General features: G+C 34.3%; 3 protein-coding genes across 3 annotated transcripts; all 3 read left to right on the top strand.

Annotated features, from left to right (window-relative positions):
• Positions 1 to 2,006: 2,006 nt before the first annotated feature.
• Positions 2,007 to 7,455, top strand: LOC120347832 (organic cation transporter protein-like). The gene is made up of 9 exons (XM_078117614.1): positions 2,007 to 2,152; positions 2,436 to 2,552; positions 3,592 to 3,721; positions 3,852 to 3,955; positions 4,127 to 4,281; positions 4,579 to 4,703; positions 4,889 to 4,993; positions 5,637 to 5,723; positions 7,137 to 7,455. Exons 1-9 carry the CDS (start codon positions 2,007 to 2,009, stop codon positions 7,230 to 7,232), a joined length of 1,065 nt encoding a protein of 354 aa, XP_077973740.1. The 3' UTR covers positions 7,233 to 7,455.
• A 177-nt stretch (positions 7,456 to 7,632) lies between these two features.
• On the top strand, positions 7,633 to 8,911 carry LOC120348186 (organic cation transporter-like protein). The gene is made up of 4 exons (XM_039418311.2): positions 7,633 to 7,707; positions 7,918 to 8,067; positions 8,229 to 8,337; positions 8,640 to 8,911. The coding sequence occupies exons 1-4, from the start codon at positions 7,638 to 7,640 to the stop codon at positions 8,905 to 8,907; spliced, it is 597 nt and encodes a 198-aa protein (XP_039274245.2). The 5' UTR covers positions 7,633 to 7,637; the 3' UTR covers positions 8,908 to 8,911.
• Positions 8,912 to 10,907: 1,996 nt separating this feature from the next.
• On the top strand, positions 10,908 to 13,897 carry LOC120348031 (uncharacterized). Its single transcript, XM_078117613.1, has 4 exons — positions 10,908 to 11,166; positions 11,763 to 11,834; positions 12,763 to 13,056; positions 13,416 to 13,897. The coding sequence occupies exons 1-4, from the start codon at positions 10,908 to 10,910 to the stop codon at positions 13,622 to 13,624; spliced, it is 834 nt and encodes a 277-aa protein (XP_077973739.1). The 3' UTR covers positions 13,625 to 13,897.
• Positions 13,898 to 17,357: the final 3,460 nt, after the last annotated feature.

The following is a 17,357-nucleotide window of genomic DNA, read 5'->3' as shown; positions in this document are numbered from 1 at the left end:
TGAATTATTATCTGGCTTTCTATCCTCTTGGTCGGCAAAATATGCTAAAAATATAGGCATCATAGAAAACTAAAAATTGAATGCGGATTCTATTAGCCTGGGATGACTATGTCTGATAACTATGTGTTTGCACAATAAAAGTATTTGTTTTGTACTGCACTGTTTACCTATTCTTGGCACTATTGTGGCCCGCGAACAATGCAAATATAATTTCGTGGCCCGCGAAGCCGACAACCTTGGACCACCCTGGTGTAGATGTTCGAACACAAGTAAAATGCATTTCATTCCCAAACCATCACAATATATTGCACACATAAAGCTATACGAGGAAAATTCTTTGTAACATATCAACATACAACGAAGAGTGATAACACGATCCTTGTCCATGAATATCACAACATCAGGAACAAAAACAAGAGCAATTACTTGTTGAGAATTTCTCTCCATTTTGACTTCTTTTGTAATAATATATAGTTATGACATGTACGTTAATAGCAAAGTGTTGAATTGTTAATTTGAAAAAAAAAAAAAAATTAAAAAAAATGTACAAACAATTGATATCTGCATCTGCAGCATGTTAATATTATTGAAAAGGTTTGGACCGTAATCGCCCACTTCATCAATAATTCTTTCAGTGTATATATTTGTATATACTTGTATATATTTCTTATACCTGTATCTGTGAGATCTTGTTCAAGTTCTTATTCAGTTACTGAAGTTATTTGCAGGTCTCGATTTCCATATAACTACACTGAGTTGGTTCGACAGGCAGTATAGGTTTACATAGGTCAAATCAAACTACAATTTCAATGATTGCAACCACTATATATTCACGGAATATTTGCACAAAGCAAATAAACTTCTTGTGTGACTTGCGCTATTTGGTAATTACTGAATGCATTTGTCGTCATCCTAGGCTACCCATTATTGTTTGACAGGATATATCAAAACAGCAAACAGTAATTTTGACTGGGTCAAATATGAGTGAGTAAAAAGTAATTATTTGTTGTATAGGTTGAAGTTCGAAAATTAGATTCACGCATGCCTGCAAACGTTATTATTTGACTATCCGGGTTATTGAAAGAAAAGAATTTAATTTTCATACTGCCAAAGTCCTATCAGTACGTCGTTTTGCTTAGAGTGAGTGATAAGCTTACAAAAAATGCCAATTGCGGCAAAGTCTTTTTTTTTTATCAAAAAGGAGTATTGGATTGCTTGGATGGCGCGAGTAGAAATACCAGTTTGCAAACTAATTAAATGGGTATTCGCAGAAAAAGATATTTTACTGATGCTTTTTCTTCTATAGCGTTTTAGAAGTTTTGAATGAGGAGGCGGTATTTGATTGGCGAGTAATTAGACACACTGTGATTCTATGTTCATTGTGTGATTTTTATATCTGACATTCACAAGAAATAATTTGTGTGCAACTTTTCAATAATTTTGAAATAATCATATATACATCAAAGATTATACCTTTCTCCCTAAAGTCGGTTATCTCACACTAAAATTGGATGGGGTGATTAAATTGGATTGGACTGTGATGCCATGAAACAATATGTTTTTATTTTATATAGTAATGGCTAACAATAGGAAAATGAATCTCTTGTTTGCTTTCAGGTCAAATAATTGTGTGAATTGCATAATCTTTGCTAATTATTGTCAAGTAGCCTACTTCTTGATACCTAAATACCATTTCCCAGCCAGATTCCTAACTAGTTTAAATATTGAAAACAGAGTTCACCGTTGTTTAATGTGTTATGTTATTACATCTGCACGGTACGTCATTTAAAGGACATAGTGTCAACATTGTACCAATATTGGAGATACAGTAGCTTAAATAGTGAATTTTTGCAGTGTTGCATTTTAAGTCATGGCATTTCAGGAACGAAATATAGTGATCCTATAAATTTGCTGACTGTATTGGATAAATATTATAAATTGATTAGGTCGTGTAACAACAACTCGCCATGAAGATAATGTATTTTTATTTCAGGAAAAAAGTGAAAATGCTGGATTTCGAATATTTATTAGAAAGAGTTGGTACATTTGGCAAATACCAAATAATTGTATTTATAGCACTGTGTTATTTTGGTATACCATCAGGCCTGAATGCGATCGCATCGGTGTTTTTGTCTTATACACCAGAGTACAGGTGAGTGGTTGCATATCGAATAAAATTTAATATTTGGGGTTTTGTAAACAGAACAATTACAAAGTAAACACAAAAAGTCAATATCGAACTTTGCATTTATCTAGAAATATAATTCTGAATTACGGTAATACCTAAATTTCCTTTTTACCCTGAATAATTTTCTTTTTTCAAAACTTTTTAAGCATGAACACAAACTGACTGAATTTTGGTAATTGACTAAAAACTACTCTAATATTAGCAGTAAATATATTGGTACAACTAATGAAAAGACTATTGTTTTTAGATGTCTTATGTACCCGTTCGACAACTCTTCTCTTTACCCAAATCTAACCAATGAAGAATTGTTTAATCTAACAACTCCACTCGACGACAAAAATGATCCAATTGATGCATGTCGAAGGTAAATTCGGATTATTTTATCATATTTAATTTAATTAGAAATGCTCAACGCCATGATGATTTTTTTTGTGTCTAAGCCATAGAAATATGTGACCACCGTGGCGATGAAAACAACATTTCAGTTCAAATTTTTTTTTCACGTGGAGGGTATTTGCAGAAGAACAAAGCGCAGGCCAAAGTAATGTAATGCATGATCATAAACATAAACAAGGGGGCAATGCTTCAATATGAGACCACGGGGATCAAATGTGTCGAAGATCTCAACGGCGACTGAAGTTGGCGTATTTTCAACAATGACCATTTAATGTTCACGTGACGTCAATTTCTTTTGTTGATACATTTTCGCTGCCACATAACCATTAGCGTGCCGAATTTCGGATAAAACCATTATATTTTCAATGAGATCTCCGTCAAATTGTCCATATGGCGCCAAAATTTGAGAAAGCAATATTTATTTAGTACTCCCCATTTTTGTTCTTGCTTGAGATATTATAAAATATATACTTAAAATATGCCGAATTTAAGTCAAGAAAGGAGACAGGAAGCATCCAAAGTTATTCGATATTGCGGCATGTTGAGACGAAATGTCTCACGTCATGCCTATTTTCCATCCCATATTTGTATTTTTCAATATGTATTTTATTGAATTTGTTTGTTTAAAATCCAGCAACTTTGACAACTTAGGTTAAGTTAAGGGATAAAACTTGTCGCATGTAGACCGGTACCTGGTAAAGCCTTACGTTCCTAGCTGAGCGTCGAGTTTGCTGAAAAGATCGTCGGACAGCTTGACAGGAATAGCGAAAATTCGGTGTGATATCGGGTCCCATAGAGATTATAAAATATTGCGAAAAAAAATATGAAATAAAAACTACTGTAATAGCTTTTAGGCGACTTTTGACTTCTTTAAGAACTGAAACGTTGGAATGGTTTGATCTACTAGTTTATGGAACTCGCGCGCAATATCGTGATCAAGTAATCCACAGCGACCCACCCATAGTTGTTGATTACACAACAAAAAAAAACAGTATTTTCTCATACAGGTACGGATACGATTTAACAGAATGTTCTGGACCAAATGATTTTTCCTGTGTCAACAAAAGTGAGCCACTTGTGTCTTGTGACGAGTTCTATTATAATGATAGTCTTTTTGAGGAAACTACAGTAACAGAGGTATGCTTGTTCACGTAAAAATCCTTTTGTATAGTATTTCTTTATTCGAAGTTTGATTTAGATTTTTTTATACGTATTTAAATGACAGCAAGGTCATAATTCATCTCTCTATTAAGATATTTTTATTTAGTTTGATCTTGTCTGCGATAGAAGATTTTTACATTCACTGTCAAGTTCGGCATACATGATTGGAATAATTGCTGGATCACTAATCTTTGGAAATATTTCCGACAGGTTAATCTTAATATTAATTAATGCAGAAATCGGATCTTTTTCCAACTTTAATACGTGTAATGGATCCCGATATTGTTCTAAAAAACTAAGGTATATGCTCGTAATGAGACACGTTGCGACAAAAATAGGTTCTTCAAATTTCAGAATATAAAATAAATATTTTTAATCTAGATTCGGCAGAAAATTCACTATGATTCTCTCGTGTTATGGCATGCTCTTCTCGATGCTTGGTGTTGCCTTTTGTAATACGGTCGAACTCTTCTCATTTACCCGATTTCTCGTGGCAACATTTGTAGTGGGATGCAACGTTTCAATATTCTGCTATAGTATGAATATTTTATGTTTTTACCTCCAGCGCAGTTTTCATGGCAGTATCTATAGTTTATACACACTTAACAACACTATATAATATATATTATAGTTCAATGTAACACAGTGGTTTATTCGTAAAATATGCAATTTTAAATTGTGATAACATCGAATTCTTAGCCGATTTGGAAGTTGGAAACAAAAGAATACATTTTGTACACGACCACATCCACACCACATTCGTGCTTGTAGGAAACTAATATGAAAATAAGATAGTTCTAAATAAGCTTCATGCGTACTTCACCACTTTACAGTTATGGAAATGGTCGGAATCAAGTGGCGAACACTCGTTGGAATATCCTATCAAATGGCATTTGCAATTGGCTACATGTTATGGTCTGGGATTGCATATCTTTATCGAGATTGGAAACAAATGGAGGTTTGAAAACTTTATGCTTGAGATAATTTTTTTGATGTTATGTCTTGGCTCATTGATGAAGCAAAAATATTCAGCAGTCTCTTAACTACTTTATAATTCATTAAACCATATTCGCATGATTTTTCTTCCACGAAGTGCAAACTCTTTGTTTATATATATATATTATTATTTACGTTTACTTTTAGCTGGGAGCTTTAGTTATGAGTGCACCGTTTGCAATCATCGTTTTGATTGTACCAGAGTCTGGTAGATGGCTTTTTACAGCAGGAAAAGAGAAAAAGGGGGAAAAGGTTCGTCATTGAAATGGTTTAAAAGATGTTATACATTAGTAAAAAAAAAAGCCGAGGCATTACCGTTATACTATTCCAAATGATATATTAGTACATCAACAGCCTATCAATAGTTTCAGAAGAAGGTTACGGACTTGGGGTAAAGAGTGCTTTCTTATTCAAATCGCAAATAGTTAAAAAATTTCTCCACAAAAACGGTTATGTTAAAAGAAATACAACAACATCAAAAAAAATATTAAATGCAAGAAATATCAGGATAAAACGATAAAAAAACTTCTGTATAAAGCTTTTGGATTCTCGCATGGTTTATTGAGTTCAATCAGACTTTAGAGTGCTTAGAACGACTGGATTCATTATTGAACTTTAGGACATATTTGCAACATTTGGCTATTGAGTAAGTTATCCTTGAACATGTTGATTGAAATTATGGACCTCGATGATTTATTTTTAAAATTCCGATATTTAAAGTTAATTCAAATTTTATGCCCCGCCAATGTGTTCTTTCGTTTCAACAGTTGAATTTTTCTATGTCACACTACTTTCATTATATTCACGCGCATGGCAACGATTAAATCTTGTTTTACAAGAATGTGATAGATCATTTTGAGATTTGTAAATACAATTTTCATGTGAATTGTTGCAGGTTGTCACTATTATGGCAAGATTGAACAAAGTTAAATTGGACGAAAATATTTGGAGTGAAGCTGAAAAATCCGCCCAACTGAGAGAGGTACGTTCCTAATTTTTACAGTAACTTCCGCATTCGTAAGTATTAGTTAGCATAAAATAGAAAATAATTTAGTCGAACAAATAGACTAAACATATCTAACAATTCTCTTCAGAAACCTTTTGAAATTTGTACTTTTCAGGTGTCATAACAAATGCGCTATTGCAGAAATGTTACAACTACGTTATATCGTGAGCCAATTCAAATGATAGCTAAGTCAAACACAGCTCTTTATCGCAAATTTTGTAAAAGTGTTATTGTTTGCTTATTTCTCTGAGGCGAATTGATGCAAAGTGGAATGTTTGAAAAAACACATTTTATTGTTGCATATTGGCCGCCTTTATATTTTCGTATTCATATAAAACACCACATTGCTACCACCGACAATATTTGTTAACATTAAAACATTAATCCAATTTCGAAAAAGTACACGAAGTGTAGCTAAGGTGTGAAATTGTATTTGAACAAATATCTTACCCGTCTGAGGCAGAGATAAGTTATCCAGAAGGAGTTTATTTAGAGTACAATGAAAATTCTGATAATTCAATTAAAAGACACGACGCGTCACGCTAATAGCCGAATTGCGTAAGTCATTTTTGGCGATTTTGAGTTTTTTATGAAATAGGTATTTATGTAATGCTGCGCACCTGTCTGTTAACTCAGATTTTATTTTAAGAATTCCGAAACCCATAAAAATGGAGATTTAGTATGACATGCACATTTGTGCAATTGTTTCGTCATAATGAATTATCATTGGTACCTCAAGACTATTGTTACGTCACGAAGGCAAAATAACCTCGGCTAAAGAATTTTGCATCTCAGATTCTAGCTTAGCGCGTATTAATTTGAATTTGTACTTCAGTATAGGAAGGCGTACACTTGTGATATTCACTGTCCGAGTCCAATTCTGGCAATTCACCATGGTTGGCTTTAATATTGGATGCATTGCTGTTTTATTCTTTATATTTAATCTTAGTCTTATTTCGGTGGGTGTGCTGAACATGTTATATTGATGAAATATATATTTTTAAACATAAAAAATAATGTAATTGAAACTGATTAGCTATTTTGGGGATTAGACATTGTAGATACTAAGAATTACAATCGTTTTTGGAATGTTTAGTTTTCAGGACTGGTGCATATAGTATAGTTGCAAAATTGCGTTTGTCCCCAAGTCATAGACACATTTCTGCGTAAGTCACAGTGCGCCGTTATGACGTCACTTAACTGCGTCATACAAATTAACTAAAATCCGGCTACGATCAAAAAATTGAACCATGGCAAATTATTGACTCTCAATGGCATAACAATATCACTAGGAAGTTTTTTACGTTTTTCTCAAAACTGCTAAAAATGACTTACGCAATTCGCTTATTAGCGTGACGCGACGTATAGAAGGAATGTTTTCCGTTACAGAATGGCGAAACTGATGACAGGAGTTACTCGACGATAGATTTGTTTAAACATTCCAAATTGAGATTAGTTACACTAAACATTGGATTTAACTGGTAAGAAATCTAACATTCCAGTAATGTTATTTCAATTCCAGTTAGGCTTACCATATATTTGAAACAAAAAACGGTGTGTATCGGACAAGACAACCTTGGTTTTTAAACCCTTTCCATATCATTACCGGTGGAGGCCGGGCATCAAAATCAGCTGTAAATCCTATTAAAATATCATCTATTGGTCTTCGATTCAAATATTGAAAATTCAACCCTTCAACTCATTAGAAAACTTTCACTTTGTGTGCTGCATTTTGATAATTTAACTACAGTACAGTTGGTACATTGTTATATAAAGCATGGTTCGTACTTAATATCATAACTATGACATACCAATTTCTTTCTCTCTCTTTTCACTAAATTTATCATTTTTTTCAAAACAAATGATTTTGTCTTCAGGGCAGTGAATAGCATGGTGTATTACGGAGTTTCGTTGAACGCTGGAGCTCTGGCAGGAGACATATTTCTCAATAATATTTACGGTGATTTATTTCGCACAGAACTTGTATCTATTGAAAACACAAACGAAAACGAACAAACTAACGAAATATATGATCGATATAAGATTTTAACAAAAGATTATGGAAAACATACATTATTATAATGAAACCCTTTTTATGGTATCCCAATTACCATATTGGCCTACATTGAATAGTTTTTCAGATTGATTTTGGTCTTCATTTATGTTTCAGCTGGAATGTTAGAAATTGCAAGCTATGTTGTATGTGTCTGTACCATGGATTTTATTGGGCGTCGTCTTCTGCTGACCATTACATTAACTGGAGCAGGAGTGGCATTATTAATCAGTACAATTGTCAATGCATTTGCAGATGGAGATGAAAGTAATTTTTATGCATTATTGTTGTAATTGATTAGTTTGTTCAGGTAATTTGCTCTCGAGCAAAACGTACCTTTTATAACTACATACTACGTCGCATTCTAGAGGCACTGCGGGAAATTAAAATGATATGTTTTGCTATGTAGATTTTATTCATTCTCCCAGGCCTTATAACGATGGGTGTTGTGTTTGCCTTCATCGGAAGATCCCTTGTGTCAGGATCGTATGCTATCATTTATAATTTCACGGGAGAGTTGTTTCCCACTGTAATCAGGTGATTATTTTAATATTCTATTATATAAAATAAATTTGACATTGCAGAAAGCTCACATTCTTGATATGTAAGTAAGTATAGGACACAAACTGAAAATGTATTGCAACAGTATTCTGTATTTTCGTATTTTATTGTGGCCTGAATCAGTTAAGCATCGACAAAAGGTTTGAAACAAAGTCTCCACACTAACTAACATATAATAGAACTAGAACTCAATATATATATATATTTCTCCACTTGGTATTAAGAATAAGTACTAAACGAGTGCAACAAAAACTTATATATGATTCCGCCACATGCAGGAGCAACGCTATAGGATTTGGTGCAATGTGCGCCAGGATCGGAAGCGTTTTGTCACCTTTTATCATCGGTCTTCAAGATTATGTGTCGTGGTTACCGAATACCATATTCGGGGCGGTGGCAGTGATTGGCGGTCTCTTGTCTCTGACTTTCCGCGACACTACAGGCAAACCGATGATGGAAACTATTGAAGAAGCAGAATTGTTTCACTCGGGAAAGGACCTATCAAGGCGGGTGGCGATTTTAAATTTCATTCGACAGTATTATTGATATACGTCGCACGGTCACATATCTTTCATTTTATTGAATGTTCAAATATCGACGCCAGTAACTATACCAGAATGTCGAGTTCTAATAAAGTTATATAATTATTTAATTACGCTACTAATCGTCCATAATACTCTTACATTTTGCTCGCCCCCATATTTGTTAGATGTTAATATAAGTTATATATACAATAAGCTAACATATAAAACAAATACATTTTTTCGTTTCAGGATAGAGAAAATAAACGAAAGATACGACGAGGAAGGAACTATTGTTGTGGATGAAGACAAAGGCAAGGCATCGACTCAGTTTTAGTTCAGCCAATGAAAGACATGCATAACTAATGTCAAAGGCTTTTAAATTGAGGATTTTATCATTGGAATTATATGTTAAACTATACTGCGTTTTGATCTCTTCGGTTCAGAATACGGCTTACCCAATTTATTACGTATTACAATTAATGTTGAAGCTGAAATTATGAATAAACGACTTCAACATTGTTGGGCCCATTTGCTCATACCTGTATGTCATAGTGCCACTGGATGCGTCATGAAACCACAACAGATTTTACGTAATTTTAGAAAATAGGTCCAACTTCACACAGGAGGACATTAAATAACACACAGCCTCGAGCGTATAATATTCAGTTTGTTTGATTACATTCATCAGTGTGACATATGGATATGAAAATAATAGTTAGATACAGTATAAGTTCGTCGAAATAAACATGGTTTACACAAAGAAAATATCGTAAAGAATTTCACGGTTGCAAATAATTGAAAAGAATAGGACTTGCAGTTGAAGATCATTGTATTTCAATTCAAATTTTTGTAATACAAGATTAACACAACTGAAGCACAGGTGAAATTACAGAAAGCTTTGTATTTTTACTTCGTTTTTTTTTATGCTGTGTTAGACCCAATCCAAGTGTCGCTGCTTGATAACCAGTACTGGTTTACAGCGTCTCCATCCACTCTGTAAATACTATCCTTACCTTATACTGATCGTATTTGTAAGTTGCGTATTTTCAGTATTAGTGGAAAAATAAATAAATTACTGAAAGATCAGGAAATCGGCTGATGTAGGAAAATTCTTAAATAGGATTAATGGAAGCAAAATTTTTGATTTGGTTCATAGCGGTACTCAATACCGTGAATAGATAACAAATATTCCATAGTTTCAGCTGATTTGGTTTAGTCGCAGTACTAAATAAATGGTGAATGGATATCCAGTAATTTACGAGAGCTAGTTGCAAACAAACGTTATAGCAGAAGAGGGCGTGCTATGTCACTGTGCTATTTTTCAGATTTTTATCAACTAGACAAGACAATCAATAATTGAACACAGTACTTTGAATCAACGATTTATTATAAACAAAATATTTATTAGGTGTGATTGATGAATCTGAAATTGCCCAAACATAGTATTTTCAATAAACGGCTCCATTTTAATCAGCGCAATGCTCAAATCGTCATCCGGATCGAAGCGATTTCGATTTTTTTAATAACTGTCAGTGCTGAAACTAACATGTTTTCTGGACCACCAGCCGATATATAGGATTCCAGACGATTGTGCAGGCCTTTAGCGTCTGTTTCCATAAAATTTCCGAAAAGCTAAGTGATTCAGAAGCTAGAACCATCACGATTTTGATTGATCGACGTCATCGATTTTGCTCAGTAAAGTTGGCCCACTCACCCACTCCTACGTGATAACGAATCCCGGCAATTAAAACTCTCGGAAAGCACTTGTGATGCAATAATCCAGTTCTTTTGAGGCAAAGTCGTGATAATTCAGTAGTGTGAATTATTTTTGTTTACTTTAGGCTTTTACTTTTAACGAACCAACTTCCAAGATGTAGTAACGCTTTGATAAATTTAAACTGATTTCCTCGTAAAACAGACTTTTTTGTAGAATCTTGTTACGATACAAATGAATATTTTGATCAAACTTTTTTTTTGCTATTTGTAGATTGACATACTGATTTGTTTTAATTAAAGATCGAAATGAAAAGCTATTTTATAATTATTGTGATTATCTTTATCTCTTCATCTCTCTGTCAAGATGTAGTTCTTCAGTGTTCTTCTAAACCCGGTTGCCGGTTTGTGCAATGTGATCCAACTCCTCTGCGCTGGGATCAACCTGGTATTAGCATTGAAAACCATCTAAGAAGAAACGAATTCCCAATAACTTGCAGAACTCAGAAAGCAGCACAATCTCAAAGTAACGCAAACCTATTGCCGCTCATCACTGGTAACATACAAGGTAAGGGGAATTTTGGATTTTTTTTTCAATTTGAACGGTCGGAAATTCGTTAGGAGTTAGGTCTGTTTGGTATCGGGGGCGCCTTCAAAATATTTCTGTCCATCTGACCATCATCATCACTGAGATTCTTCTTTGTTTTGAAAATAAACAATATATATTTAGAGTAGGCAAACATTAGCCGATAAGGGGATAATTCACTATGTTTCAAGTTCCCTTGTTCCGTGTACATGTAGGTGGTGGGCTATTGTCGCTTTTATAAGTAACACAAAGTAGTTATTGAGACATTATGTTGGTACTAAATTATACATGTGTGATTCCTTGAATTGAAGATCCATTATTATTTGAAAGGACCGAAATATTTTCGATTCGACATTGCCCGCTCAATTTATTACACTCTGGGGGAAGACATGGAATTTGAAAACTGAGATGTGTAATCTGCGATGCAAACATAGTTATATATATATCATAAATCTAGCGCATTAGCGAAAAAATCAACAGATTATTGTTGAGATTATTGTTGAAGTATATGAATGTATCTCAAAGACATATATATATTGTGATATCAAGTGATGCAATTGCCTGTTTTCCTTATCTAGATATCCGAAGTATAAATTCAGACTTGAATGAAATCGAAAGAAAAGTTGATGGAAATGCAGTTAAAATAAAAGGTGATTCGTTCATATTTGAAGTAGCTAGCAAGCAATGGTGAGGGTTATTCGGCAGTTGAGCCATAAATTTTGCGGACATTGTACTTAAAAAACAGTTTGGTAGATTGGCCAGTTCGTTTTATGATGGTCGAGCTGGTAGGCATAACTACCAAAATCGACCAGATCTTTTAGGGCAGTGTTCTTCAACCTTTTTTATCGTGGTATACCTTTTACAATTTTTCAAGAACTTTGTATACCTTACAAATACCAATGTTATTTGAGGCTTGAATAAACAATAAATTTTAAGCACATATTGTACCGCAATATCATCATGCAATCTAATAGGATAGTGTCCGCAAGTTATAAATTTGACTGAGGGCCTTAGCGTCAACGGAAATAATGTTCAACGTAAATCGAACAAATGCATAGCAGCCGAAATCACCTCACGTTGGTTCTTAGCGTTAATGACATTTTATATTTCATGTGCGCCGCGTTTGCATTGTTGTCTCCGCTTGAATATTTGATAATTTATTATATTAGAATTTAGAATCCCTGACTTAGGCTGTACACCCTTCGTATACCCTTTATCAGTTGTATACCCAACTTATGGACTGGTATACACTTGGGTATACCGTATACCCGGTTGAAGAGCACTGTTTTAGGGTACGCGATTCCAATTTACTTAGTTCTGGTGATCCTACTACTAAGCCAACGCGCCAATGCTTGCAGGATTTGTAAGTAACAGGCCATTTAAATTTGACTGGGGGCTTAAATCTATCCATTCTCCCAGTCTACTGTGTTTTACTTCACAACTAACCTGCGGCTCTCAGACCTGCGAGTAGTGCTACGCAGTGCAGGTGGGCAAGTTGTTCAATAATATAAAATATGGTTGTCAAACATAACAGTCTCAGATTTTCTAGTTGCGCTTTAATATTTCATGTTTTAACAGAAATTGCAAGTTCCGACAAAAAATCGAAGTCACAGTTTAACGGAATCACTGAAAATAGCGAAAAAATCCAACAACAATCTTTCGAAATAAGTGAACTTCGTGAGACTAACAACAAACAAAAATCGGAAATCAGTACACTTTCATCTAAATTAAGTCATCTTCATAAAACGAACAGCGATCAGAAATTAGAATTAGGTGAACTCCGTAAAACTAACAAAAAACAATCGTCAGAAATTAGTGCACTAGGTGAAGAAAACAGTAAACGTTCCTCTGAGATCAACGCATTGATAAAGGGTGAGTAAGAATTCGTTAAAAATAAAATAAAAGACAGAAACAAGGCTTTAGATAAATTTCATTATATTTTGTGTTACTCTCATTTGACAAATAAGTTAAATAGGATAATGCAATTAACAAAACAGCCGCATGAACAATTTAGTATAACCGTGTGCGAACTTTCACAGCATTTTCCAATTTAAGGGGTCAAATATGAAGCCCACGAATTTATCCCATAACCTTGTTCGGATTGATTACAAATCAAATTACCAACATTTATCATTAAAATATTTTCTTCTTTCATGTCGGTATTCATTTGACTTGAGGTCCATATATTTGAGCAATTTATCTCTTACTAATTGTTTTACTTTCTTACTTAGAAATGGCCTCGTTGGAACGAAAAGTTGCGGATATCAACTCAAAGTGCTGCAATAGCGCATCTAGCAGCAGCCATGCAAGCGGTTCGAGTGGTTTTCGTGTTGTTGGTGCTGCAAGTAGCACAAGCAGTGCAGGAGGTATAGTTCGTACAGTTACAAGTGTTTCACGTGGTACAAGCGGTCGTGCGAGCAGTACAAGAAGAATGTTGTGAGACGATAAAGTCTTCATACTCAACCTAAATATGACCTTTATGCTTAAATAAACTATCAATTCTTTCGAACAAAACCCTTTCGCAACTCCAGACCAAACAAGATGTCAGATTGAGAGAAATTCTTAGTTCTATACCCTATATACCTTTTATCGAAATAACCCAACAGGCATTAAAATGTGTATGTAGTCCGATCTGAATTTTTTGCATTTGACTTGTTTCCGAGTCCTTATTAAAACAAGAAAGCCGGGGTCCAATTTATACAAGAACAGTCTGAATAAGAGGCAGGCTACGGTAATGTAAATATGTAAATTCATTTCATTCTTTTAAACCGAGATAAAAATATGGGAATACCTGTGATTGGGCGTGTCGTTGCGTTAGATCTCGATGAAATAAATCGACAATTTCTTGTGGTGGTGGGATTTTTCTCGAAAATCAATAAATTTCGGGTCAAGCAATAAGCTTCAGAGACTGCAAAAAAATTAAAAGAAAATTATAAAAGTAATAGATTTTCATGAATATCCATTCATTATTAAAGATAAAATTCAAGACCAATTGATGTTGTCCTCAAAAAAAAAGCAATTTTGTCCAATAATAATGCGAAATATATCGTAAAAGCAACAAGTCATAGAAGTCGAGTCAATCACTGAGTTAAGGCTCAATGGTGGTTAGTCATTTCATTTAGGTGGCCTGGTATTAAAAGGCGATTGCAACTCGAGTCGAGTCAACGACTTGTGTCTAGATGAATTAAATATTTACCGCATAAAAACTAGGATTTCAAGATTCTGAAATTCGGAAAAATAAAAGATTGGTTATATCGAGTTGGAAAGTGAGATTTTGCCAAAATTTTCAGATGCTGGTATGTATCATGGATGACAATGGGCTGGTCATATTTTCAACCGATGTGTTCGATTCAAATCAAGCAAAATTTTACAATAAAAACATCAGCGAAAAAAGTAATATGTAAAAGAAAATGCTGTGAAATGATGTACAGCATCAGAAAAATAAATATAATATGACGATATTGTCCAATCAATGAGAATAGTTGAAGAGCTCAGTCTGGGAATATTACATTTGGCCACTGGGTTATCTCAAATCACGTACCAAATAGGCACACAAACCTAGCCAAGCATTGCATATTATACTGCTTTCAATATGCATCACTTTTTCCCATGAGTATTTGTGATTGTGAAAGTGAAAATATATGAAATCATAGGTATATTAATAGGAATTTTCCTTTGAAATTCACAATGAGGATGAATAGAATAATTGAGGCTGAGAACAAATTAAAAGATCCACCAAAATATTAAAAACATTTATTGATCAAAACTCATCAGGCAGCCACTGGAGAGCTGGCAAGGTCTAATAGTGAGGAGGCCAAATTTTTTTTGGTCGATGGCGGTTTTGAACGGCCGAGCTGGTAACAGCCGTGTAGAACACTGTTACCCAACCTATTTGTCGTGACTCGATGGGGTCACCTGAAAGTCCCCTTGCGTCGCTTGTGTTTCTCAACAAAAAGATAAAAGTGAAAAATAATTGCTTTGTTTAAGTAATTTAATTTTGCTGCTTTAAAATCACAACTTGTCGTTCAGTATTTAATCATATCCTTGGGTGGCGAGCTTCCAATTTTTCAAATCTGGGTTACTTGAAAAAAAATCGGGAATCACTGCTATAAATTATGCAATACAATCCGAGTCAATACGGGCAGTAAAACAGAGTAAACGTTAATCGGCCACGGATAAAATGAAAAATTTGTGTTAGTTATAACTACTGTAAAATGCCTGTAACTTTGACTCACTTTTTTGACAACAACTTTGGCGAAGTTAATATTCATCTCTTCTGTTTTACGATATGCAATACGACTTTACATTTTGACAAGCAGACATATCATATTATATACAGTAGTGAGCTATATACAGTAGCGGGCTTAAATATTTGATTGCCTTTTCGTTTCTGTTCTTGATATAATATAAAATTGTCATGTAAAGTTTAGTTTCTTTGGTAAACTTAGTTTTTAACTATTCGTTTTGTTACATCATATTTATTTTTACATCGTAGCATACGAATAACAAGAAAGTTATGCTCAAATATAGGGACACGTGGGAAACGAAATATTTTATCATCAATTCACCGAAAATCGAAGGGTATCCTGAACGAAGCAGAACAGTGAAACAGTTACATGGTTACGATACGGTAACTTACGCTGCACGTCACAAGCTTCCACATTAAAAGACATTTATTATAACAGTGAGTGCAAGCCCCGCATTTTTGAGCCTTCATATCGGCAAACAGCCACCGCGCAAACAACTGAAAAAAGACGCAATATAAAAAAGTCACCAATGAATCCCATTAGGAAAAAATAATCCGATTTATCGAAAACAAAATTCACTATCGTAGCACAAAAAGCATGAACACATGACGTGCCAGACGCTCCTGGTTTGTTAGACAAATAGACCGGTACACGGATTTTCAAGGTCCTGTGAAGATTCCGTTTCAACGCGAATTGAAATACCAACTGATTCAATTTACTACGATATTATAACAGCAGATACCACATTCCACAAATATATTGACACTAAGCGAAGCAGTACCTTCATATCGGCAAACAGGCATCGCTCAAAAAACTAAAAAAACGCAATCTAAAAACGTCACAAATGAATTCCATTAGGAAAAATTAATCCGATTTACCGAAAAAAAAAAATTTACTACGTTAGCATTTGAGAGTTAATCTCAGAGGATTCATAGAAAATTTAGGAAGAAATTAAAGTAATAGCCTTCTGGCAAAAAATCAATCTCAAACCACCTCGAAAATCAATTTCAAAGACAAGACTACACGTAAGACAAAACGAAATATTTTATCATCAATTCGCCGAAACCCATAGGGTATCCTGAACAAAGCTGAACAGTGAAACAGTTACAAGGCGGTGACTTACTCAGCACAGCACAGTTTGAAGATTCGAAGAAAAGTCCCCACATTCAAAGACATTAATTATAACATACGGTGCAACCACCGCTTTTACGAGATAGTTTGGGCAACCATATCGACAAACCAACACAGCACACGGATTTTCAAGGTCCTGTGACGATTACGTTTCAACGTCAATTGAAATACCCACTGATTCAATTTACTACGGTATCATAACAGCACAGTCTACAAATATATTGACGACAAGCATAGAAGTACTCACTGCAGTAGTTTACCACACCTTTAGCATTACCGGTAATCTCAAAAAACTTCCGAGTTTCGAGTAGCAACAATTTGTAGAATAAGCCGTCACGCTTGGCAGATTAAAAACCGTGTTCCCATATTTAAAAAGTAATACAGCAAAATTTTGTGAGAAATATTAGATAAAAGTAATAGCCTTCTGAAAAAAATCTTCATCCACTAAAAATCTTAAAGCAATTGGTCCAGTATTCGAAGAGAAAAGCGATTTTATAATGGCGAAGAAGACAAACAAGAATAGCAACATAATATTAAAACGGTCGTTATGTCCACTAACGTGTCCGACAAGAACAACAACATAATATCAGGACTATCCATAAGTCCATTACGTGTCCAATTATTACAAGTTCACCGGATGTTTCCCGGACCTTTGACCCCCATGAAAAAAATCATACCTATCTAATAATAATATTTGTATTGAATTGCTATAAATATACTTACACAGACATATTTTAGTTGTTTTTCATCATATTTTAATGTATCTCTTCGGCTCTTTTTAGGACCGGCAATTTC

This window comes from Styela clava, chromosome 11 (assembly GCF_964204865.1).
Source record: "Styela clava chromosome 11, kaStyClav1.hap1.2, whole genome shotgun sequence".
Taxonomy (NCBI): Eukaryota; Metazoa; Chordata; class Ascidiacea; order Stolidobranchia; family Styelidae; genus Styela; species Styela clava.
This window is presented reverse-complemented; position numbering and strand designations above follow the sequence as displayed.